Raw genomic sequence first — 25,608 nt, 5'->3', positions numbered from 1 at the left:
GCATGGTTTTGTTCTCTTAAAAAAATGTATTTAGAGTTACATGAAAGGGGTAAACGTGAGATGCTGATTGGCATCTGTTATTGACTGTCTCCACATTGCCCTCATTTGTAGGACTTGTATAACGTACTTCTGGGTATAGGTATGTCACGTAAAATCTGTGGACTTTATGAACTCTTAAACATTGATTTGTTTATTTTTATTTTGTTTTGAGTCGGTGTCTCACTCTGTCACCTAGGCTGGAATGCAGTGGCGCAATCTCGGCTCACTGCAACCTCTGCCTCCCAGGTTCAAGCGATTCTCGTGCCTCTGCCTCCCAAGTAGCTGGGAGTACAGGCACGTGTGCCACCATGCCTGGCTAATTTTTGTATTTTCAGTCGAGATGGAGTTTTGCCATGCTGGCTAGGCTGGTCTTGAGCTCTTAACCTCAGGTGATCCGTCTGCCTTGGCCTCCCGAAGTGCTGGGATTACAGGTATGAGCCACTGTGCCTAACCAAAAAGTTTAGTATTTTTGAGTTAAGTAAATAAAACAGACTTTTATGATTGATGTGAAGGTTTTCTACTGGGAAAAAAAAAAAAAACTGGCGAGGTGCAATGTCTCACACCTGTCATCCCAGCACTTTGGAAGGCCAAGGTAGAAGGATTGCTTGAGCGCAGGAGTTCAACACTAGCCTGGGCAATATGGTGAAACCCTCTTTCTACAAAATATTAAAAAATTAGCCAAATATGGTGGTGTGCCTGTGGTCCCAGCTGCCCTGGAGGCTGAGGCAGGAGGGTCACTGAAACTCAGGAAGTTGAGACTATAGTAAGCCATGTTCCCACCACTACGTTCTAGCCTGGGCAACACAGTGAGACCCTGTCTCAAAAAAAACAAACCAAAATCTGCCCCTATAGTTTAAAGAAGCTAAGAGAGGTATTGTTAAACAAAGCATCCTAGGGAAGTAACAGTGAGAAGTTAAGTTTCTTAGAAATCTTGAGTTGAATTGATATTTAATAAGGTTACCTAATAACACTCCTGTCGGTTATCTAATTGTATTTTTTTTTTTTTTAAAGATATTTGGATGGATTATATGAAAGAAGAATTGACCCACCCCCTTGGTAGACCTGAGAACTGTGGACGGATCTACTGGCGAGCGATGAAAATGTTGCAGGGAGAGTCAGCAGAGGCATTTGTAGCTAAACATGCTATGCATCAGACTGGCCATTTGTGAAGAGGAAGAATACAGCCTGCTTTGTGAAACAGTATTGCAAGCAAGCACTGTGGGCAAATTTGTATTATGAGTCCATCTGTAATTTGCTCAGTGATGGCAGACAAGATGGCTGTCTGGTTTTGAGACACACTTTATTTTATGTTAACTTGTTAATCTTTTTTAAAAATTAAAAATTTTTTATGATTGAGACAGGATCTTGCTCTTTTGCCCTGGCTGGTCTTGAACTCCTGGACTCAAGTGACCTTCTCACCTCAGACTCCTGAGTAGCTGGAATTATAGGTGTATGACACCGTGCTCAGCTTGATGTGCTAATCTCTGATTCCGGGAAAGAGAACTGCTGATTTAATGTTGAGGCCCGATCTACCACAGGTCCTAAATGTTCCCCAAAATACATGGAAAGCATATGACAGGTTTTTTTTTTATTATCTCGGGTCAAGCACTAATATCTCTAATCTCGATTTAAGAGCCAGTTGAAACGAAGGAGAAAGTGGCCGGGCGTGGTGGCTCACACCTGTAATCCCAGCACTTTGGGAAGGCTGAGGCAGGCAAATCATCTGAGGTCAGAGGTTTGAGACCAGCCTGGCCAATGTGGTGAAACCCCATCTCTACTGAAAATACAAAAATTAGCCGGGTGTGGTGTTGGGCTCCTGTAATCCCAGCTACTTGGGAGGCTGAGGCAGGAGAATCGCTTGAACCTGGGAGGCGGAGGTTGCAGTGAGCTGAGATCATGCCATTGCACCCCAGCCTGGGCAAGAAGAGCAAAACTCCTCGAGAAAAAAAGAAAAGGAGAAGGTACAGTTTTGTTAGTTTATTCTCATTATAAGATACGTGGTATGCATTTGTTCTGAAAAATATGGAGGAAATAGAATAGTGTGGCGAAAAAAATCAAAACATCCTGTAATCTAGAGTTAAACTCAGTAATTTGATTTCCTTTATCAGAATTGGATTTATACTCTTAGATTATTTACCCATTCATTCATTCAAGAAATATTTGAGTGCCCATTATGTGCAGGAAAGAAGGGAGGGGAGGCCTTTGGGGATAGAAGTGGGGGTTGCAAAAACAGCTGAATGTCCTAAGAAAGTTGATTGGATCAGCAGCAAAGGAATTGCTGGATGTTGGGAAAATTTGCCCTTCAAGAAGGTGAAAACTATAAAAAAGTGTCTTCTGTCTTCTGGGACTGATGATCAGAGAAGTGTTTGCAATTGAGGCAATGCACCAACAAAAGAAGGGAAGGGGTAGGGAATAGATTCAAGTGCAGAGAAGCCTTAGCAGTGAGGAGTGCAAGGCAGGCTTGGAGCAAAAAATGAAAACATTCCAGGAGCAGGATGTAACTGTTTGAATTGTATCCTGTAGCTTAATATCATGTCACTGGGACAAGCTTTCAGTGTGGCTTATTGTTAGTTTCACTTAGTATTGTTTTTCTGTGTCATTAAATAGCCTTAAAACATTTAATGAATTCATAACATTACATTGTAAAAATAAGCCATAATGTATTTTACTTATTCTCCGGTTGGACTGTCTTTGTTTGTTTGTTTGAGATGGAGTCTTGCTCTGTTGCCCAGGCTGGAGTGCAGTGGCCCTATCTCGGCTCACTGCAACCTCCACCTCCTGGGTTCAAGTGGTTCTGGCTCAGCCTCCCGAGCAGCTGGGTGGGACTACAGGCACTCGCCACCACACCCAGCTAATTTTTGTATTTTTAGTAGAGAGGGGGTTTCACCGTATTGGCCAGGCTGGTTGCGAACTCCTGACCTCATGATCCACCCATCTTGGTCTCCCAAAGTGTTGGAATTACAGGCGTGAGCCACCGAGCCCGGCCTAGACTTGTCATTTCTAATTTTTAAAAAAATTATATAAATGCCGTTGATGAAGATTCTTGTCAATCTTTGTTCACATCCCTGGCTATTTCCTTAGGAGATTGACATCTGACAGTGGAATTACTGGATCAAAGGATACTGCTTTTAGAGAATATTGATATGTATTGCTGGTTTGCTCCTTCTTTCAAGCAGTAGATGAAAGTGTCAGTATCCTTACCTGTACTGGTGTAATTATATTTTTTATTTTTACCATTTTATAGGTGAAATGTCATATATCATTGTTTTAACATACTTTTCTTTGATATTAGTGAAGTTAGTGTATTTTATGTTTCTCATCTTTTTACATCCTTAGACTATTTTAAACACTTTTTTCTTACTAATTTATGAGTTAAATTTTTTTTTTTTTAATTGGACAAGGTCTTGCTCTGTCACCTAGGCTACAGTGCAGTGGTATGATCATGGCTCACTACAGCCTTAAATTCTGGGCTCAAGAGATCCTCCTGCCTCAGCCTCCTGAGTAGCTGGGACTATAGGCACACACCACCACGCCTGGTTAATTAAAAAATTTTTTTGTAGAGACTGGTCTCACTATGTTGCCAGGGCTGGTCTCTTAAAGGGTTGGCCTCAAGCAATCCTACCTCAGCCTCCCAAAGTACTGGTATTACAGGCATGAGCCATTGTGCCTGGGCAGAGTTTTTAAAAACATACTAAGTATATTATTATCTTGTTTCTAATTTGTTGCAAATAATTTTATCCCCAGCTTTTCTTGTGGCAATTTTTTTTTTTTTTTTTTTTTTTGAGACAGAGTCTTGCTCTGTGGCCCAGGCTGGAGTGCAGTGGTATGATCTTACTGCAACCTCTGCCTCCTGGGTTCAAGCAGTTCTCCCTGCCTCAGCCTCCCAAGTAGCTGGGATTATATAAGCGCCCACCTTTTGTGGCAATTTTTGATGCCCAGAGGTATTTTGTGTGTGTGTGTGTGTGTGTGTGTGTGTGTGTGTTTGTGATGTCTGTTTTTAAAATGCTTTGAAAGCTCTTCCTGGTGCTGAGAAGACTCTTTTTTCCCCAAGCAGTTAATTAATTTTTCCAACACTCTTTGGCCAGTTACGTTTCTCTCTGCTGATTTGTGATGTTGCCTTTATTATATGTTAAATTTCTGTGAGTATTAGAGTCTACTTTAGAATATTTTTATTTTGAGCTTTTGTACTGTTTTTTCTTTGTTTTTTTTTTTTTTTTTTTTTTTTTTTTTTTGACCACGTCTCACTCTGTTGCCCAGAGTGGAGTGCCGTGGGACAATCTCTGCTCACTGCAACCTACACCTCCCGGGCTCAAGGGATTCTCCTGCCTCAGCCTCCCGAGTAGCTGAGATTATAGGTGTGCACCACCACGCCTGGCTAATTTTTGTATTTTTGGTAGAGACGGAGTTTAACCATGTTGGCCAGGATAGCCTTGAACTGACCTCAAGTGATCCGCCTGCCTCAGCCTCCCAAAGTGCTAGGATTACAGGAGTGAGCCACCGCGGCCAGCCTGTTTTGTCATTTGTTTTAAAATAAGAAAAAAATTCCTCTTTTTCCTGTCCCTTAAGTCCTGGGATGTTTAACCTTCTAAATCTTATTTGGCACTTTAATTTTACAAAAGAGATATGTGTTGTAAATAGAGTAGGGAGCAAAGAGGATAGTGGTAGTCTCCTTAACACAAAGCTATATAAAGGTGGTCACCTGGGCTCATCACGTCCCTATATCTGATTCTCACTATTGCAGGTTATGAAAACGCATCTAGCTAGTACACTTAGAGTTGCACTGTTAGAAACAGTAGCTCCTAGGCAGATGTAGCAATTTAAATTTATTAGAATTATTCAATTTATTCATATTGGCCACATTTCAAGTGCTCAGTAGGTATATGGTTACTATATTGGACAGCACAGATAGTAGAACTTTTATTTTCACCATTAAAGAAGGTTCTATTGGACACTGCTGACCTAGAGGCAGCCTTGGGGATACTGACTCCTGCGTAGGAACATCTACAGAGAGAAAAATAATATCGAATATTGTGTGTCAGTTTTATGCTAAATTTTTTCAAATGCCTTTTGTGTTGTACAAACAACAGAGTCTTTGAGGGGGATGAAGGAAGAGGGTCTCATGTCCTGATGTTGACGTGATTAGCACGCCTTGAGCTGGTTTGTTATTAGAGGTTAGGCACTGTGGGGAAGGCCGGGAAGGCTGTCTTTCCAATTGGGTTGTTCCCAGCTCAGGCCCTGCCTATCCCCAGAAGCCACCTTTCGAGGAAAAATGGGAAATAATGAGGTTGTTGAGTATCAGGCGTTGAGCATGGAAATACAGGAACCCGAATGTTCAGGATTATTATGAGTAAGCGTCGTGGCCTCTATTCTGTGTCCACCGCACATTGCAGTTTGTGTCTTATCCTGGTTTCTAATGGATTATCTTCAAAGACGATCATTATCTCAAGGTGGAGGTCACTAGGTTGCTGATGTGTCCTACCCACGCGGGGTTTTGAAGCTGGAGCACACCCCAAGTGGCTGCGTAGGGTACGCATGGCGTTTCACACCCAGCTAGTCGTCCAGCCTTGGGATCTGTACCGCGAGGAGTTGCCAAAATCAGTCCCCGAGATTGTTTCAGATTTCGCGCTGGCCGCACGCCCCGCCCCCTGCGCCGCCCCGCCCCCGTTTCCTCGTGACCCCCCCACCCCCCGGCGCCCCGCCCTCTTGGCCGGGACCCTCCCCAGGCTGATTGGCCCCTCGGCGGCGGATCCTCGGGCTGGCAGCAGACAGGCGCGCGTCACGTGGCCCACGGCGTCCAGGGCGCCGAGCCGCTGGCAGCCGGGCATGGACCCTCAGGCCGCCAGGGCCCAGGCACGGCGGGCCGCGGAGCCGTCTCGGGGCCCGCCGCTGCCTAGCGCGCGGGAGACGCCCCCCAGCCCGGAGGTAAGCGCCGCGTGGGGGCCGGGAGCAACAGCCAGCCGCATCCTGGGGCAGGAAGTCGCGGGGCCGGGCTGGGCGGGGGCCGCGGGGCTGGGGAAGCGCCTTTGGCCGGCCTCCGGCCGCCCCGCGACCTGGATCGCTGTTTGGCTTCGCGGTCCAGCTGAAAACTGCCAGGCCGAGGGGCCGCGGGGCTGCGGGGCTGCGGGGCTGCGGGGCGAGGAACGCCGAGTGCGTGGGTGGGCGCGCCGGGTCGGTGGGGAAGGCTGTCCGCCCGCTGGGCGCCGCTGCGAATTTGGTAAATGGGAGGTGACGCTGGTGACCGAGAGCCGGGTCCCGCTGCCAGGAGCCTGGGCGAGGGCCTGGTGAGAGCGGCGAGGAGAGGGACTTGACTTTACAGACCTGTGGACCTCTGTGCGTTGGTGGGGATGCCCGCTAACCCTGAGCCCCAGATGATGTCACATGCGCACTCCCCCTTCTTATTGAAACCAAAAAGGCCCTGTTTGACGCAGGGTTTCCAGAAACTTGTTTTCATGTACGCTAGACAGCACCCGGTTTTCTCGAGAACGTTACAGACCGTTATTGCAGTCATTACCTGCCCTTGTTTACTGTCAGTCCTGGCTGGGTGCTTAGGTAGGAACCCTCTGTTAGGGCTGTTTGCCCAGCCTAGCATAGTGCCTGGCACAGGAGATAGACATGCTAACTGGATGAATGATGCCTCAAAGATGGTACTTAGCCAAAGTAAGATATGAAAAATGCAGCGACACTTATACAGAAAATTACTTTGTGGTGCAGAATAGAATGGGACTAATTTTGTCTGGGTCTAGCAGGAAAAGATCAAGGTGAGAGGCTGGTGGTGTCTGCAGAGGAGTGGAGATGAGAAAGTGCAGGGCACATGACCTGGAGTTGGGTCTCAGAGCATGCAGAGAACTATGCTCAACAGGTTGATGGGAGTTGGGGACGTGGGGACGTGCGAATGCCATGGCTAATTTTGCACTCCCTCAGTGGAGGGCTGTTGAGGATTTAGAGCAGAGTAGTGATTAATTCTGTAAGGCTGGGCCAGATGGCTGGATGGGAAGGTGGTTAGGAGGCAGTGGCAGTGGTTTAGGCGAGAGGTCTGACTTCTCCTTGGGCGGCAGTGATCAGAAGTTGCCACTAACTAAAGGGAGTGGAATTGAATTATTAAACCCAGGCATAACTAGATAATGAATGCTGATTGGAGCAGGTGCCAAGTACAGTTTAGATGTAGCAGAAAAGATGAATTTAAATTCAAGAAATGTTACATTCTTGCTACATGCCAGGTGTTTTCATAAATGGTATCTCATCATAAGTCCCCTGCAGGGTCAGAACAGTCGCCCCCAATTTCTGGAGAAGAAAACTCAGGCACAGTAATTGAAGTGATGTGTTCAAGGTCACAGTCTGAATGGATGGCAGAGCTGAGATCAAAATCAAGTCTTTTTATGCAGGCGGGGAACATTTCGTGATTCTTTAGAAAGAGGTCTTGGAGGTCATAGGGTTTCAGGAACTTCTGAGTGATGGGAGCAGAGAAGCATTTGGTTGGCCGTACGGGAAGATTTTCAGTTAGATGAGAAATACTGCCTTCAGTGCTCAGCGTTGCAGAGGAACTATAAAGCTTCCCCCACCTCAATGTGTTGGTGAGGAAACAGAATTTGATAGAGTTGTTTGCTAACGATAAAGTTGTTAAGTAACTGAAAAGGTGAAACGTATACCTGGGGGTGGCAACCGCAGGGAACAGCTACCAACCTAGGGCTGGAGGAACAAAGAGATGAAGTTGATTAAAAGCTTAGAGGAAAGGCTCTGTAGAGCTGAAATTCCAACCTTTAAGGAGGAGGCACTGCCTCAGCTGATGTAGGGGGTCTCCGACCTTGGAGGAGAGTCCTGGGATCCAGACCTCTAAAGAGAAGGTGCAGTGATAAGACTGGCTCTGCAAGAGTTCGCAGAACTGTATACTGGATTCTGTGGCCACTATAGGAAGGCATTCCTGCTGCCATGGTGAAGTGTCATAAGGTGATGCCAACGTGAATAGGAAGGAACAATGCCCGTCTCCTTCCAGCCTTGCGCAGTTTAACAGGGCAAAGCAGAAATGTGGGTGGCAGAGTGCCAGCCCTGCATCACCAAGGGGAGTATGGAAGAGTGGGTGGGGTTGAGGTGCAATAGCTGAATACTGGGCATACCCCAGATACCCAAGTCCTTGGTAATCGTTTCTTCTTCCTGCAGGCTGGCTTTGCCAAAGCTGACCACTCCAGTCAGGAGAGAGAGACTGAGAAGGCTATGGATCGACTAGGCAAGTAGATGGCAGAGACAGTGGAAGCTGGGGAGACCAAGGACATGAGGAGAGGGATGGTCCCTCTGTCTCATTTACCTTTTCTTTTAGCCAGTCCTCTCTGCTGCTTAGTGGCCTCTGCCCAGGGTTGAACAGTACCCTCCTTTGGAAGCCTTGCTTGGAGCTTCCTTAAGGGAAGTCCTGGGGCTTTCCTTACGTTCAAACCCATCCTTCTACCGAGAGAAACAGCTTGAAACGGTGAAAATAGTACAGCAGTCTCCCCTTATTCCTAGGGGATACATTCTAAGAACCCCCCCAGGGGATGCCTGAAACTGCTTTTTTTCCCCCTATATATACTATTTCTGATATAGTTTAATTTATAAATTATGCATATGTGATTAACCATATTAATATAGAACAATTATGCCAATATACTGAAAGTTATGTGAATGTGTTCACTCTCAAAATATCTTTTTTTTTTGAAATGGAATCTTGCTCTGTCACCAGGCTGGAGTAGTACAGTGGCACAATCTCAGCTCACTGCAACCTCTGCCTCCCAGGTTAAAGCAATTCTCCTGCCTCAGCCTCCCGAGTAGCTGGAACTACAGGCATGTGCCACCACACCCAGCTAATTTTTGTATTTTTAGTAGCTATAGGGTTTCACCATGTTGTCCAGGCTAGTCTAGAACTCTTGATCTCAAATGATCCGCCCACCTAGGCCTCCCAAAGTGCTGGGATTACAGGCATGAGCCACTGTGCCCAGCCCCCTGCCTTTTTTTTTTTTTTTTGAGAGGGAGTTTTGCTCTTGTTGCCCAGGCTGGAGTACAGTGGCACAATCTTGGCTCACTACAACCTCTACCTCCTGGATTCAAGCATTCTCCTGCCTCAGCCTCCCAAGTAGCTGGATTACAGGCATATGCCACCATGCCCGGCTGATTTTTGTATTTTTAGTAGAGATGGGGTTTCACCATGTTGGCCAGGCTGGTCTTGAACTCCTGACCTCACGTGACCCATCTGCCTCAGCCTCTCAAAGTGCTGGGATTACAGGTGTGAGCTGCCGTGCCGGCCCCCTTTTTTTCTTTTTTTTTTCTTTTTTTTTTTTTTTTTGAGATAGAGTCTCACTCTGTCATCCAGGCTCACTGTAACCTCCATCTCCTGGGTTCAAGTGATTCTCGTGCCTCAGCCTCCTGAGTAGCTGGGATTACAGGCGCGCACAACGGCGTCTGGCTAATTTTTGTATTTATTTATTTATTGTTTGAGACAGAGTCTCGCTCTGTCTCCCAGGCAGTGGCGCGATCTCGGCTCACTGCAAGCTTCGCCTCCCAGGTTCATGCCATTCTCCTGCCTCAGCCTCCCGAGTAACTGGGACCACAGGCACCTGCCACCACGCCTGGCTAATTTTTTGTGTTTTTAGTAGAGACAGGGTTTTACCACGTTAGTCAGGATGGTCTCGATCTCCTGACCTTGTGATCCGCCTGCCTTGACCTCCCAAAGTGCTGGGATTACAGGCGTGAGCCACCACGCCCGGCCTAATTTTTGTATTTTTAATGGAGAGGGGCTTTCACTATGTTGGCCAGGCTGGTCTCGAACTCCTGACCTCAGGTGATCTGCCCACCTCGGCCTCCCAAAGTGTTGGGATTACAGGCGTGAGGGACCACGCCTGGCCCTTTTTTTTCCTTTTAAAGTAACTCTCACAACCCTATCTTCATTTTACAGATGTGGAAATTGAGGCACACAATAGTTAAATAAAAACAATTTAAAAATTGTGGTAAAAGATACCTAACATAAATTTACCATTTAACCATTTTACAGCATATAATTCAGTGGCCTTTTAGCACAATGGCAGTGTTGTGCAACCATCACCAGTACCTAGTTCCAGAATCTTTTCATCACCCTAAAAGGAAACCCTGTGCTCACCAAGTAGTCATTCTCCATTCCTTCCTTCCCTGAGCTCTTGGCAACCACTCATTTGCTTTCTGTCTCTGTGGGTTTATCTATTCTGGATAGGCAAATGTGAGTTGCCTGTAAATGGAATCATAACAACATGTGCCTTTTGTGTATGGCTTCTTCCACGTAGTGTATTTTCAAGGTGCATCGATGCATGCTGTAGCATGTATCAACACTGCATTCCTTTTTATGGCTGAATAATTCCATCATATGCATATACCACATTTTGTTTTCCCGTTCATCCATTGATGGACATTTGTGGTGTTTCTCCCTTTTGGTGATTGTAAGTAGTACTGCTGTGAGTATCCTTGTTTTATTTGAACACCTGTTTTCAGTTCTTTTGGGTATATGTTTAGGACTGGGATTGCTGGGTCATATGGTAATTCTATATTTATGTTATGGAACTAGTTAAGTAAATTTCAGCTCAGTCACACTTTTTTTTTTTTTTTTTTTTTTTGAGACAGGGTCTCACTCTGTGCAATGGCACGATCTTGGCTCACTGCAGCCTCTGCCTCCCAGGCTCAAGCGATCCTCCCACCTCAGCCTCCTGAGTAGCTGGGATTACAGGTGAATGCCACCGCACCCAGCTAAATTTTTTTTTTTTTGCGACGGAGTCTTGCTCTGTCACCCAGGCTGGAGTGCAGTGGTGGGATCTCAGCTCACTGCAAGCTCCGCCTCCTGGGTTTTACGCCATTCTCCTGCCTTAGCCTCCCGAGTAGCTGGGACTACAGGCACCCGCCACCTCGTCCGGCTAGTTTTTTTTGTATTTTTTAGTAGAGACGGGGTTTCACCCTGTTAGCCAGGATGGTCTCGATCTCCCGACCTTGTGATCTGCCCATCTCGGCCTCCCAAAGTGCTGGGATTACAGGCTTGAGCCACCGCGCCCGGCCCCAGCTAAATTTTTTGAAGTTTTTGTAGAGACAAGGTTTTGCCACAGTGTTCAGGCTGGTCTTGAACTTCTGAGCTCAAGCAGTCTGCCTGCCTCGGCCTCCCAAAGTGCTAGGTTTACAGGGGTGAGCTACCGCGCCCTGCCCAGTCCCATGTTTAGTACTTGGCAAAACAGGGATTGGAAACCAGGCAGTCTGGCTTTAGACCCCTTGCTCTGAACTATCACTTTATTGCCTATCACTGTTACTGTTGTTCCAGTATTAAGAGCATGGCTGTTTTAGGCTGATTGTCTTCTCTCCTGGGACCTGGCATCACCAAAGCACTGTGTGCTTGGAAATCCATTATCTTTCCCCAGTCTTTCCTCTCTTATTGTGAGGCCTTTTGAAAATGTACTTCCGGCCTGCCCACTGTCAGAAGGAGGCACTAGGTGCTGCCCATTGTAATTAGACAGGCTCTGGTCTTCTGCCTGCAGTGCCCCTGCTCTCCTTTGTCCCTGTGCTCACCTCTAACATGCTCTTTGAGGCTGAAGGGAAGAATAAAAGAGCAAAAAATGCCGGGCGCGGTGGCTTACGTCTGTAATCCCAGCACTTTGGGAGGCTGAGGCGGATGGATCACAAGGTCAGGAGTTCAAGACCAGCCTGGCCAAGATGGTGAAACCCCATCTCTACTAAAAATACAGAAAAATTAACTGGGCATGGTGGCGGGCACCTGTAATCCCAGCTTCTCAGGAGGCTGAGGCAGATAATTGCTTGAACCTGGGAGGTAGAGGTTGCAGTGAGCCGAGATGGCGCCACTGCACTCCAACCTGGGCTACAGAGTGAGACTGTCTCAAAAAAAAAAAAAAAAAATAGCAAAAACTTAATTCAAGCTTGTATTGTGAAAGCGTATTATTTATCAGAGGCCCTTTGCCTCAATGACAGACATGCAAACCACCTGAAAATGTTAAATGTCCCTAGCTCTCTTTGTAAATTAAAGGACCTGGCAATTAATGGTCTTGTATAAGACAAAACATCTTATTGAAAATAAGTTATCAGGTCTTTTAAAAACATACACAGAAGAGCATTTTTAAAAAAGTGTTCAGGTGGCTAAAGAAGACTCTGTGCACTTGCTTTACTACCTTCATAGTAAGTCTGCCCAAAATTGACTGAGCACACAGCAGGTCCTCTTTGGTTTGTCACTAAGGCCATCTTCTCTTTATCAATTTAGCCCGTGGAGCACAGAGCGTTCCTAATGACAGTCCTGCTCGGGCTGAGGGCACCCATTCTGAAGAGGAAGGTTTTGCCATGGATGAGGAGGACTCGGATGGAGAACTGAATACCTGGGAGCTGTCAGAAGGGACAAACTGTCCACCCAAGGAACAGCCTGGCGATCTTTTTAATGAGGACTGGGACTTGGAGTTGAAAGCAGATCAAGGGAATCCATATGGTAGGTGTGGAGTCTCTGGGGGTCCTGAACCAGGCCTTCTCAGACACACCTGTCAGACTAGCCCTGAAGGCAGACAGTTTGGAACAGGGGTCCACATCTATGAGCTTAGGCTGGTATCTGTTACAGGTCTGCAATTTCTGTGACACTTCTTTTATATTGAAAAAATACATTTGACTTCGTAATGTATCACTGTTTTAACATCAAAACTGTTACTCTCTTCAAAAATCTCTGCTATGAATTGAGCAGCTGCAGATAGAAGTGCTGTGTTATCCAGTTTGCTTCCTCTCCACTGCTAAGAACCCTTGTCTGAGAAGCACAGCTTCACAGCTGTTCAGAATGAACACATTTACAGTTCTTCAGGAAAGGAGAACTGTGTGTGTTTTTAAACAAAATAAGTGCAAGGATCTGTCCCCTAGACATACTTTGTGGCTGTCCATTTTTACCTTCTTTCCTTCCCTCCTTCCTTCCCTTAATCTGTCTTTTAAAACTGTCTGCAGATGCTGACGACATCCAGGAGAGCATTTCTCAAGAGCTCAAACCTTGGGTGTGCTGTGCCCCACAAGGAGATATGATCTATGACCCCAGCTGGCACCATCCGCCTCCACTGATACCCCATTATTCCAAGATGGTCTTTGAAACAGGACAGTTTGACGATGCTGAAGACTGAGAGTGGAGCTTTCTGCCTTGTAGGTGGGCGGGCCTCCACATCAAGATCTCTTTTCCTGTCTTGGAGGTTAAAAGTCGTATGTGAGAAAACGTTCTCAGTGACCCCTAGTCTGCGGTACACAGACTAGTGTTCTTTATTGAACAGTGTTCAATAAGGCCCCGTCATTCTCCCCAGTCTGTTGTTGTTAGTAATGGGCTTCTCCTTGGAATGTGTGTGTGTTTGTGTCAAGAGGAGTTGTGTTCTTTGTAAATAAAGGTTAAAAAAAAATTAGTATGCTTCGTCTGCTTTTTTCCCATGTATTTATTTATGGAGACAGTCTCACTGTGTCAGCCAGGCTGGAGTGCAGTAGCGCGAACTTGGCTCATTGGAACCTCCACCTCCTGGGTTTAAGCGATTTTTGTGCCTCAGCCTCCCGAGTAGCTGGGACTGTAGGTGCATGCCACCACACCCGGCTAATTTTTTGTGCTTTTACTAGAGACGGGGTTTCACCACGTTGGCCAATCTGGTCTTGAATTCTTGGCCTCAAGTGATCCACCCACCTTGGCCTCCCAAAGTGCTGGGATTACAGTTGTGAGCCACCATGCCCAGCCTTCACTCCTTCGTTTAAAGTCCCTGAATGACGTTTTAAAGATTCAAATGCTTGGAGGCTTAAAACTACTTTGTGAAAGAAAAAAAAATTTTAGTTTTGCTTCTGTAGATCTGGCACTGTTGACTAAGGATTGAAATCCAAGAGACATTGGTGATTTTGTAGCTGATTGTTTTCCTGTTGGTAGAAAATGGAACATTTACTTAGTTAACAGGCTTTTCCCTAGGCTGAAAACTAAATGGGAAATTAGTTAAACCAGCAATTGCATAATCCTTAATTGACACTAAACTCAGTTTTCCATTTAATATTTTAATCCTTACTTATGTGAAGTCACTTAAAAATTTACCTCATTTTGGCTGGGCACGGTGGCTCACACCTGTAATCCTAGCACTTTGGGAGGCTGAGGTGGGCGGATCACCTGAGGTCAGGAGTTCAAGACTAGCTGGCCAACACGGAGAAACCCTGTCTCTACTAAACAAAAATTAGCCAGGTGTCATGGTGCACACCTGTAATCCCAGCTACTTGGGAGGCTGAGGCAGGAGAATTGCTTGAATCTGGGAGGCAGAGGTTTCGGTGAGCCGAGATCACGCCGTTGCACTCCAGCCTGGACAACAAGAGTGATACTCCCATCTCCAAAACAAAACAAAAACCCAACTTTACCTCATTTTAGAGATGAGGAGTGCAAGACTCAAAATGTTTTGACCAGGCCGGGTGTGGTGGCTCACGCCTGTAATCCCAGCACTTTGGGAGGCTGAGGCGGGCGGATTGCCTGAGGTCAGGAGTTGGAGATCAGCCTGGCCAACATGGTGAAACCCCGTCTCTACTAAAAATACAAAAATTAGCAGGGCATGGTAGTGGGTGCCTGTAATCCCAGCTATTTTGGAAACTGAAGCAGGAGAATAGCTTGAACCTGGGAGGCAAAGGTTGCAGTGAGCCATGATCATGCCACTGCACTCCAGCCTGGGCAATGGGGCAAGACTCCGTCTCAAAAAAAAAAAAAAAAAATGTTTTGACCTCTTCAAGATCACACAGTGAGCAGCAGAACTGGGACCTAGGCACATGTGACTCTGAGGTCCATTTTTGGCCCTGCGTGTATGAGATAGCACCATCTGGGGCCACGCCTTGGCAGGTGTGGGATCCACTAGAGTAAGTCACCTTTGTGTCTGACGGACTCAGGGATTGTTTCTTCCTGCCTCCTTACTGAAGCTGACTCAAGAAAAGCTTTTAGATGTGAAATTTTAGTATACTCCTTGGCAGTTAATTGAGCATTTAACCATTTAAACTTTTTCAAAGGCCCCACAAGGTGTGTGAACAAGGCAGAACCTTGTGAGGGAATGCAGTGGCTTTGGCGGTGAGGGGGGTCATGGCCAAGGCTGTCGTAGGGAGGAAAAAAATGCCCCTTCCACTGTCTTTGTTAAAAGGGCAGTTGTAGATCATATCATCACACCCCCCTTTCTTCCTCCTCGCAAGGTTATAGATGATGAGACCATGAGTATGTCTGACATGAAAAGGTAAACTTGAGAAACAGAGCCAAGGGATATTAGGGGCTTGAGGAGGATGGCAGAATTGCTGAAATGTCATGTTATTGAAAGGTTATGTTGGCCCATGTGTGAGCAGGAGTTATGAGGCAGCTGCAACTATGAGTAAAGGCAGAAGTTGTGAGTTGGGGTATTATATATATAGGGGGGTGGGAGGGAGAGAAGAAAAAAATAGTATGAAGAGCATATGTGCATGAGTAGCTAAGTAAAGAAAATTCACACAGCGTTGCTGCTGTGATCCATGGAGGAGTTGTGAATCTAGGCCTGTTTTGCTATTTATTTATTTATGAGACGGAGTCTCACTCTGTTGCCCAGGTTGGAGTGCAGTGGCATGGCCTCGGCTCAGTGTAAGCTCTGCCTCCTGGGCTCACGCTGTTCTCCTGCCTCAGCCTCCTAAGTAGCTGGGACTATACGCGCCCGCCACCATGCCTGAATAATTTTTTGTATTTTTAGTAGAGACGAGGTTTCACCCTGTTAGCCAGGATGGTCTTGATCTCCTGACTTCGTGATCCACCCACCTCTGCCTCCCAAAGTGCTGGGATCGCAGGTGTGAGCCACTGCGCCCAGCCATTTATTTATTTATTTATAGATGGAGTTTCACTTTTGTTGCCCAGGCTGGAGTGCAGTGGCACTATCTCGGCTCACTGCAACCTCTGCCTCCTGGGTTCAAGCGATTCTCCTGCCTAAGCCTCCCAAATATCTGGGATTACAGGTGTCCGTCACCACACCCGGCTAATTTTTGTATTTTTAGTAGAGACGGGGTTTCACTATGTTGGCCAGGCTGGTCTTAAACTCCTGACCTCAGGTGATCCGCCTACCTCAGGTGATCCGCCTGCCTCAGCTTCACAAAGTGCTGGGATTACAGGCATGAGCCACTGTGCCTGGCCCAATTGTTCTACTTTGAATATTATTTTGGTACCCTACCAATGGGTGATTCAATCAAGAGAAAGAAGATGTAGAGTATTGGTTATCTCAAGGGGATGAAGTGGGAATAAGAAAAAAAGTGAAATGGAAAAATACTAATGATATAAGACGTGAAAAGGTGGACTCTCAAACTACTTTCATAATATTGCATGTATGAAATAATTGCATGTATATGTATAAAGATTAGAAGGTAAGATGGAGAATTGGAAACAATTTGATTAAATGATGGAAGTGTAGATAATTTTGCTTTTACATTTTTGTTATTTTAAGATTTTGCAATTAGGTATTATTTTTAAAACTTTCAATAGTTTTTGGGGAACAGGTGGTTTTTGGTTACATAGATAAGTTATTTAGTGGTGATTTCTGAGATTTTGGTGCGCCCATTACCAAGCAGTGTACACTGTACCCAGTGTGTAGTCTCTTATCCCTCACCCCCCTGCAGTTAGAGTTAGGTATTTAAACAAGACCTTATTCTTTTTTTTCTTTTTTTTTCAGACAGGTTGTTGCTCTGTCGCTCAGGCTGGAGTGCAGCGGCATGATCTTGGCGGTTCACTGGAACCTCTGCCTCCTGGGTTCAAGAGATTCTTCTGCCTCAGCCTCCCAAGTAGCTGTGATTACAGGCATGTGCCACCACACACAACTCATTTTTGTATTTTTAGTAGAGACAGGGTTTCACCATGTTGGCCAGGCTGCTCTTGAACTCCTGACCTCATACGATCCGCGCACCTTGACCTCCCAAAGTGCTGATATTACGGGAGTGAGCCACCGCACCCGGCCAAGACCTTAGTCGTAAGTGTCCTCTGTCTAGGCTTCCCTGTTCTTGCTGACAAACATCACAATACTTACCTTACTCTACTGTGCTCATTGGCTCATGGGTCTGCCTCCCTCTTTAGGCCAAGAGCTCTTTGAGGACAGGACTTTAGCCCAAGAGCTTTTTGAGGGCAGAACTATGACTTACTCAACATCCCTGTTTTACACATACTGGGCATGGGGCCCAGCATGAAAATGCTCAGTGAATATCGCTACAAATTTCTTTACCTTCAGTAATGATGCAGTATTTGCCTTGACCGTATTTAGGGTTGCCTGATAACATCCCAGGCTGGTGATGAAAAAAGAGCAAGGTATTTGAAGAACCTTTAAAAAGTCTTTGTGTTAAATTGGATTTGGATTTAATTATAATTCCTTATCTATTAACTTTTTTTTTTTCTTGAGACTGAGTCTCATTCTGTTGCCCATGCTCTTAGAGTGTAGTGGCGTGATCTTGGCTCACTGCAACCTCCGCCGCTCAGGTTCAAGCAATTCTCTGCCCTAGCCTCCTGAGTAGCTGGGATTATAGGCGCCCACCACCATGCCCAGCTAATTTTTTTTTTTTTTTTTTTTTTTGTATTTTTAGTAGATACAGGGTTTCACCATCTTGGCCAGGCTGGTCTTGAACTCCTGACCTCATGAACCACCCGCCTTGGCCTCCCAAAGTGCTGGGATTACAGGCGAGAGCCACCACGCCTGGCCTAATTTGCTATTTTTAAAAACAGTGTATGGGGATAGAATGAAGAGAAATGTCCAGAAGCGGTGTTTTTGCAACTGCTTTAATCTGAAAGCCTTCAATCAGTGACCAAGTAAATTTTGTTCTCTAAAAACTAGTGTATGTATGATAAGACAAATGAGTTTGTAATGCAAAGTATGGCCAGGCATGGTGGCTCACCCTTGTAATCCCAGCACTTTGGGAGGCCGAGGCGGGTGGATATCCTGAGCCCAGGAGTTTGAGACCAGCCTGGGCAACATGGTGAAACCCCATCTTTACCAAAAATACAGAACAACAACAACAAAAAAAATCAGCTGGGCATGGTGGCACACGCCTGTAGTCCCAGCTACTTGGGAGGCTGAGGTGGGAGGATCGCTTGAGCCCAAGAGGCAGAGGTTGTAGTGAGCTGAGGTTGTGCCACTGCACTCCAGCCTGGGTGACAGAATGAGATCCCATCTCAAAACAAACCCCAAAACCAAAGTATTTATTTGATAAACAACAAATCATGATTAAAAAAATCAATAAAAAGAAAATATCACAATGATTTCTAACCAGTGTCCTATATCGAAGAATTGTAATTTTAGGTACTCAATAAAATGAAAAATCTTTTATTTATCTGAACCTCTACTGAGCTGAGAAGTCTCAATCTGAGAATGGGGGAAAACATAGATGTTGCTTAGTTTGGCCTTGTGCCATCTGCAGATATCCTCTGTGCCTACTTCTAGTTGCAGGGATCTCACTACCTCAGAAGGATCCCCTCTGTTAGCCCCTGTGTTAGCCCCTGGCTAGTGTTGTTTGTTAGAAAAGTCGTCAATGTAGGCCGGGCACGGTGGCTCACGCCTGTAATCCTAGCACTTTGGGAGGCCGAGGTGGGTGGATCACCTGAGGTCAGGAATTCGAGACCAGCCTGGCCAACATGACAGAAATCCATCTCTACTAAAACTACAAAAATTAGCCTGGCACAGTGGTGCACACCTGTAATCCCAGCTACTAGGAAGACTGAGACGTGAGAATCGCTTGAACCTGGGAGATGGAGGTTATAGTGAGCCGAGATCTCACCACTGCACTCTGGTCTAGGTGACAGAGCCAGACTCCGTCTCAAAAATAAAAAAATAAATAAATAAAATAAAATAAAAAAAGGAAAGTCCCCAGTGTGCTGAGCTGAAATCTACCCATTTGGTTCTGGCCTACTCTGTGGTCTGACACTCTTTCAAATATTGGAAATTAGCCATCTTATCCTCTCTAGCTTTTTGTTTTCCAGGCTAAACAGTCAACAAGCGGTTGCATATACATATGTAGAATCAGAGGGAGAGGGATGCTGGAGGTGCGAATTTGGGAATTGCTGAGGTCTCAGTAGGTGTTACAACACTGAGAGAGGTTGAGGGTGTTCAGTGAGGGCACGCGGAGAGAGAAGGGGGTCGAGGACAGAACTCTGGGGAGCAATGGCAGTGAAAGGGTAGGTGGAGGAATCTGGCCACAAAGGCAGGCTGTGGCCGCAGAGGAGAAGGAAGACCAGGTGGGTGGAGGTGCCTTTCAAGCCAAATCTAATAATAATAAGATTTTTAAGGAAGAGGGAGCGGCCAACTTTGATAGAGACCAAGTAAGATGAAGGCTAAAAGGGGTATTTTGGGATGTGGAAATTAGGAAGTACTCACATGATGTCATGACTGGGGAGGGGGAACAGGTACACTGTGGGCTGAAATGGGATGTGTGTGGCCAGCTGAGCTGCTGCCTTTGTTACCATTGCTTCTCTTGACTGGGGAAATGGTGACTTTTGGCCAGCTCCTCTCAGAATGTCAGACTGAGAAGAGACAGTGATGGGAGAGAAAAGGAAGAAACAGGAGGAGGACAAAGGTCGACAGAGGCTATTGAGAAATAAGGTACTAAGGGCCTGTTAGGAGGAACAAAAGAGTAACCTTTTTTCTGACTTTTCTTTCAAACAATATCGTTCATCAAGAAAGAAACCACAACTGACCACAGCCAAAATCTTGAGTGATGGGAGAGGAAATGTGTGTGGATCAAACGTCTGGATGATCATTTGAGATGTGTATTTGGCTTTCCCTCCTTCATTCCCCTCTCCATGCAAGCAGGCAGTTGGCTGTCTGTCATTGCCTGAGTGGAGTCATGCGGCAGAGTCTAAAGCAGCCAAGAAATCTTTCTGGCTTTTATTTTACAAAATGGATTTACTGATTTGTTTTTTGGTAAGGAGGCAAAGGGGTTTTGGGTCAACAGACTGTGCATCTTGAAGAAATTTGGAAGAAAATAATTTTCCCCAGGACCCCCCGACCCCAACAAAAAAAATCTCTTGGGTTGTGAGATATGGTAGAGAAGAGAGAGATGGGGGAATGCTAAGGACAGGTGGAACAGGAGCCCTGCTTCTTGGAGTGTCCCTGGGGAGCTAGGTCCTCAGAGAGTGATAGATGTTAGTGCTTGTAGGCAGTTGGGACTGTCTTGCAATGTCCAGGCCTTGGCTGGGCACGGTGGTTCATGCCTGTAATCCCAGCACTTTGGGAGGCTGAGGTGGGTGGATCACTTGAGGTCAGGAGTTCAAGACCAGCCTGGCCAGCATGGTGAAATCCCGTTTCTACCACAAATACAGAAATTAGCTGGGTGTGGTGGTGGGCACCTGTAATCCCAGCTACTCGGGAGGCTGAGGCAGGAGAAATATTTGAACCCGGGAGGCAAAGGTTGCAATGAGCAGTGAGCCGAGATCATACCACTGCACTCCAGCCTGGACGACAGAGCAAGGCTCTGTTAAAAAAAAAAAAAGATGCCCAGGCCTTAAGCATTCTGAGAAGCCGATGGACCTGGAGGGCCCAGGGAAGACTTCTTTTTTTTTTTTTTTTTGAGACGGAGTCTCGCTCTGCCGCCCAGGCTGGAGTGCTGTGGCCAGATCTCAGCTCACTGCAAGCTCCACCTCCTGGGTTCACACCATTCTCCTGCCTCAGCCTCCCGAGTAGCTGGGACTATAGGCGCCCACCACCTCGCCCGGCTAATTTTTTTGTATTTTTTAGTAGAGACGAAGTTTCACCGTGTTAGCCAGAATGGTCTCGATCTCCTGACCTCGTGATCTGCCCGTCTTGGCCTCCCAAAGTGCTGGGATTACAGGCTTGAGCCACCGCGCCCGGCCAAGGAAGACTTCTGAAGATGGATGGCAGATAACCTGATGCCCACCCCCACTTACCTCCTTGGCATAACTCCAAGTAAGTGAGGAGAACCCAGAAGGCCTGGATGGAAGCTCAGGGTCAGAAATTAGGATCATTAGAAGGACAGAATTGCTTCTTGTGAACCCCCAAGATGCAAGAGATGCCAAGTTGCAGAAGCCTGGATGTGAGTGTTACAGTTTGGTCCTGGGGGCATCATCGACTAGGTCAAGATGATGTATTTACGGTACCATCATTGGTTGATTAATACCAGAGTGCTGCTCAAGCCTGTAATCCCAGCACTTTGGGAGGCTGAGACGGGCGGATCACGAGGTCAGGAGATCGAGACCATCCTGGCTAACCCAGTGAAACCCCGTCTCTACTAAAAAATACAAAAAACTAGCCGGGCGAGGTGGCGGGCGCCTGTAATCCCAGCTACTCGGGAGGCTGAGGCAGGAGAATGGGGTAAACCCGGGAGGCGGAGCTTGCAGTGAGCTGAGATCCGGCCACTGCACTCCAGCCTGGGCAACAGAGCAAGACTCCGTCTCAAAAAAAAAAAAAAAAAAAATACCAGAGTGCTAATACTTTTTGGTTTTATTTGCTATTTTAATGAAAAACTTGCAATTTCCATACTATACTGGAACCAACAGAATTGTGCTGTTCACAATTTGTATAGGTAGTTTTATGGGTGGTTTTTTTTTTTTTTGAGAGAGTCTCGCTCTGTTGCCCAGGCTGGAGTGCAGTGGCGGGTTCTCAGCTCAATGCAACTTCTGCCTACCAGGTTCAAGCGATTCTCCTGCCTCAGCCTCCCAAGTAGCTGGGACTACAGGTGCCTCCGCCCCATGCCTGGCTAATTTTTGTATTTTTAGTAGAGACAGAATTTCACCACATCAGCCAGGCTGGTCTTGAACTCCTGATCTCAGGCAATCCGCCCGCCTCGGCCTCCGAAAGTGCTGGGATTACAGGTGTGAGCCACTGCACCCAGCCAATTTTTGTATTTTTAGTAGAGACTGGGTTTTGCCATGTTGGCCAAGCTGGTCTTGAACTCCTGGCCTCAGGTGATCCGCCCGCCTTGGCCTCCCAAAGTGCAGGGATTACAGGCGTAAGCCATTGCATCCAGTCAGTTTTGTGTATTTTTGATGGTTCCCACTTGTTTCTGTCTGTTTTATGGCTTTCTTCCTTTTGGGAAATTCTGGGGCAATGTAGCCCTTCATCCTGGCCCCAACTTAGCTTGGTGCTTTGTTTCCAGTGGGGTTAGTGGTCATAAGACCTCTGGAGGGTGTGGTGGGTGGTGCTTCCCCAGGTTTTACTCTCCACACTTGTGTGCCTGGGCTAAGACGAGCCTTTCCAGAGAGGTTTTGTCTTCTCCGAAGCAGATTGTGTAGAGGCTGCAGAGACCATGCTCTCTGTGTCCAGAAGCAACCGGCTGGATTCAGCAAAGCCCTGCTGCCTTGAGGAAATCTGAGACTGCCTCCTTGGAAGATGGAAGTAAACTCATGGGCTAAGTAAATATCTTGGTGCCGCACTGCCCTTGGTTTTCCGGAGTTTGCATTCTTGGGCCCAACTTTTCACAGGATGGTTGGAATATGGAGAAAGAAAAAATAACCCTGGCTGTGGCCCATCTGGATTCTGCCTCCCAGTTTTCCCAGAACAGATTTTCCACCCAAATAAATGAGAATGATGGAATGGAGGACTGTGTGTGTGTGTGTGTGTGTGTGTGTGCGTGCGTGCGCGCACTCCTGAGTGTCGCAGGCCGAGGAGAAGAACCACCGGGTAGAGGGAAAAGAAGTTGGAGGGTGGAATAGGAAGGCAGGAGGCAGGGCTGGCTCCCACTTTGTTGACTTAACAAGTCTGGCTGCAAAGCCAAGGCCTTTGGAAAGAATGGCCTCCCCGCTTTGGGCAGTTTTCCAGGACTGAGCTAGATCCTGCCTTGTTTATGGGCAGGACAGTTCAGTTGGATTCCTGCGCACCAAGGTTTGGAGAATGTCACCAGGATCTGCCCTTTGTGATGGCCCATGGAGTAAAGCATGACCATGGTTTTACAAGAAGATACTTCCTCTCACCTCACAGGGTTTTCTGGTCCTTCTTGCCTTGGAGTTAGAAAGAGAAATTTTCCCCGGAGGTATGCTCCACGTTGTAACCTTTGCAAGGTGCAGTGGGTTTTCCTATTCTTTCCTTTTTTTCTGGATAGGTGGTTTTTATTTCAAAAGCAATCTCCTCTGACACCCTCTCATTAGCTGCTGAAGAAATGTGGCAGATATAAGTTAGAGCCGTGCATTTGGCTGCTCCAGGCAGGCGCCTGAATTTCTCTGGGCTGCTGTCTGTGGCCTTATCCTGTTTGTCCAGCAGGTGACAGTAAAGACCCACTGACTTCGCTGTCTCCGTACGACCCACCTTCTCCTCTGTCTCCAGTGCGACCCACATCCAGGGGCTTTGGAGGAGAGGCTGAGGCTGGTTCAGCGTTACCTTCTTGTTAGTTGGCTTCCTGCTGGCTGGGAAACCCACCTGTGAATCCTCAGGATTTACTCCGGATTTACAGCTGAGTTTTCTCAGAAGCAGGTACTGTGAAACCTGGGGTCAGGGTCATCATCATTACCCCCAGCACCTGCCTGGATCTGGAACGTGGTAAGCATTTCACAGATGCCTGCCATCATCAGCCAGAATGTGTGCATATGGGAAGGAAGGTGGAAGGCATTGTACTGCGTCCCTCTGCCGGGTCACGTGCTAGGTGTTTTTCTTTTGAAGTAGGGTTTATAATTCCCACTTCAGAAACAGAAATTGAGGCTCAGGGAGGTGAAATAACTGACCAAAGATCACAAATATAGGATGTGACCCAAGTCAGCTGACTCCAAGTTTTCAGCCTTGTATGCTTGCTGTACTGAGGTGGGAAACATTTAGATTCAGTAAGAGTCTAGGATGAATTTAGTTTCAGAAAAGCAAGGGAATTTAGTGTAGGTGTGATCTTTATTCATTAACGTAACGATGGAAAGGGTAAGCCTGGGGTGTGGGGGAACCCAGAAGGGGTGGGGGGATAAAGGAGATCCCTCAGAGGAGATGGTCTCTCAGCTGAATTTTTTTTTTTTTTTTTTTTTTTTTTGAGACAGAGTCTTTCTCTGTTGCCCGGGCTGGAGTGCAGTGGCATGATCTCGACTCACTGCAACCTCTGCCTCCCTGGTTCAAGTGATTCTCCTGCCTCAGCCTCCTGAGTAGCTGGGATTAGAGGCTCCTGCCACCATGCCCAGCTAATTTTTGTATTTTTAGTAGAGATGGGGTTTCACCATGTTGGCCTGGCTGGTCTCGAACTCCTGACCTCAAGAGATCCGCCTGCCGTGGCCTCCCAAAGTGCTGGGATTATAGGCTTGAGCCACTGCACCAGACTCAGCTGAATTCTTGAGGACTTGCTGGGCAAGTAGTGGTGGGGTCGTCATCTAGGCAGAGAGAGCTGTGTGTGCAAAGATCCCAGGTGTGAGAGGAGTTGAAGTGTTCGGGGGAACTGGCAAGGGAGGTGGTGAGGGATGAAATCTGGTAATCACAGGGCCTTGAAAGTCATGCTGAGGGGCTTGAAAGGTTTTTAACAGGCATGTGACATGGGCAGATTTTCATTTTTGGAAGATTCTTCTAGTTTCTGGTAGGAAGTGGCAGGAAAAGGCTGAGACTGAAGGCAGGGAGGCCAGGCTGGGGGCTATAGACTAGCAAGAGAGGATGGTGAACTAAACTAGGGTAATGGCTATGGAGATGGAAGGAGGTGTACAGATTGGAACTATTTATAGAAGGTAGAGCTGACAGGAGTGGGGATAGATTGCCTGTGAGGGGAGGGCGAGGGAGAGAGAAGAGTCTGGGGTGACCTTGAGGTCCTGGGTTGAGTAACCAGGTAGATGGAATAACCTCTTTTTTTTTTTTTTTGAGACGGAGTCTCGCTCTGTCGCCCAGGCTGGAGTGCAGTGGCCGGATCTCAGCTCACTGCAAGCTCCGCCTCCCGAGTTTACACCATTCTCCTGCCTCAGCCTCCCTAGTAGCTGGGACTACAGGCGCCCGCCACCATGCCCGGCTAGTTTTTTGTATTTTTTTAGTAGAGACGGGGTTTCACCGTGTTAGCCAGGATGGTCTCGATCTCCTGACCTCGTGATCCGCCCGTCTCGGCCTCCCAAAGTGCTGGGATTACAGGCTTGAGCCACCGCGCCCGGCCGGAATAACCTCTTAAGTGTGAATGATCTTTATAATTCATATGCACTTGCTTTCTTTTTTTCTTCTCTTCTCTTCTCTTCTCTTCTCTTCTCTTCTCTTCTCTTCTCTTCTCTTCTCTTCTCTTCTCTTCTCTTCTCTTTTCTTTTCGGGTGAAGTCTTGCTCTGTTGCCCAGGCTGGAGTGCAGTGGCGCGATTTTGGCTCACTGCAAGCTCCGCCTCCCAGGTCAAGGGATTCTTTTGCCTCAGCCTCCCCAGTGGCTGGGATTATAAGCGCGCACCACCACACCAGGCTAATTTTTGTATTTTTAGTAGAGATGGGGTTTCACCATATTGGCCAGGCTGGAGGCTGGTCTCATACTACTGACCTTGTGATCCGCCTGCCTCAGCCTCCCAAAGTGCTGGGATTATAGGCGTGAGCCACCGTGCCCAGACTCATATGCACTTTCACATCCACTCTTTCAAGAGGATGGTGCTCCATGTTCCAGATGTACCACTGCATTCTCAGGGTTTGGAAGACTTGCCCCCACCTCCAGGGTAGTGTAGT

At 46.9% G+C, this 25,608-nt stretch overlaps 2 protein-coding genes across 3 annotated transcripts in view; both read left to right on the top strand.

Annotated features, from left to right (window-relative positions):
• The window catches only part of UTP6 (UTP6 small subunit processome component), a 39,158-nt gene extending 37,761 nt beyond the window's left edge, over nucleotides 1–1,397 (top strand). For both annotated transcript variants that reach the window (XM_030923476.1, XM_010372981.2), the window contains one exon: nucleotides 1,051–1,397. In XM_030923476.1, the coding sequence (XP_030779336.1) occupies nucleotides 1,051–1,071 (21 nt within the window). In that variant the 3' untranslated portion in view covers nucleotides 1,072–1,397. The remainder of the gene's footprint in view (nucleotides 1–1,050) is intronic.
• Nucleotides 1,398–5,735: 4,338 nt separating this feature from the next.
• Nucleotides 5,736–13,431, top strand: COPRS (coordinator of PRMT5 and differentiation stimulator). Its single transcript, XM_030923475.1, has 4 exons — nucleotides 5,736–5,961; nucleotides 8,194–8,260; nucleotides 12,281–12,499; nucleotides 12,997–13,431. Exons 1-4 carry the CDS (start codon nucleotides 5,863–5,865, stop codon nucleotides 13,164–13,166), a joined length of 555 nt encoding a protein of 184 aa, XP_030779335.1. The 5' UTR covers nucleotides 5,736–5,862; the 3' UTR covers nucleotides 13,167–13,431.
• The last annotated feature ends 12,177 nt before the right edge of the window (nucleotides 13,432–25,608 follow it).

Source organism: Rhinopithecus roxellana, chromosome 19 (assembly GCF_007565055.1).
Source record: "Rhinopithecus roxellana isolate Shanxi Qingling chromosome 19, ASM756505v1, whole genome shotgun sequence".
NCBI classification, from domain to species: domain Eukaryota; kingdom Metazoa; phylum Chordata; class Mammalia; order Primates; family Cercopithecidae; genus Rhinopithecus; species Rhinopithecus roxellana.
The sequence above is the reverse complement of the archived record's forward strand: the minus strand, read 5'-3'. Positions and strand labels throughout refer to the sequence as shown.

What these genes read in the sequence shown, in the direction of transcription:
- COPRS (XM_030923475.1), top strand. Translation starts at nt 5,863, where the DNA reads ATGGACCCTCAGGCCGCCAGGGCCCAGGCACGGCGGGCCGCGGAGCCG. An exon ending in AGACGCCCCCCAGCCCGGAG is followed by an intron (nt 5,962 to 8,193) that starts GTAAGCGCCGCG and finishes TTCTTCCTGCAG; the next exon opens with GCTGGCTTTGCCAAAGCTGA. An exon ending in AGATCAAGGGAATCCATATG is followed by an intron (nt 12,500 to 12,996) that starts GTAGGTGTGGAG and finishes AACTGTCTGCAG; the next exon opens with ATGCTGACGACATCCAGGAG.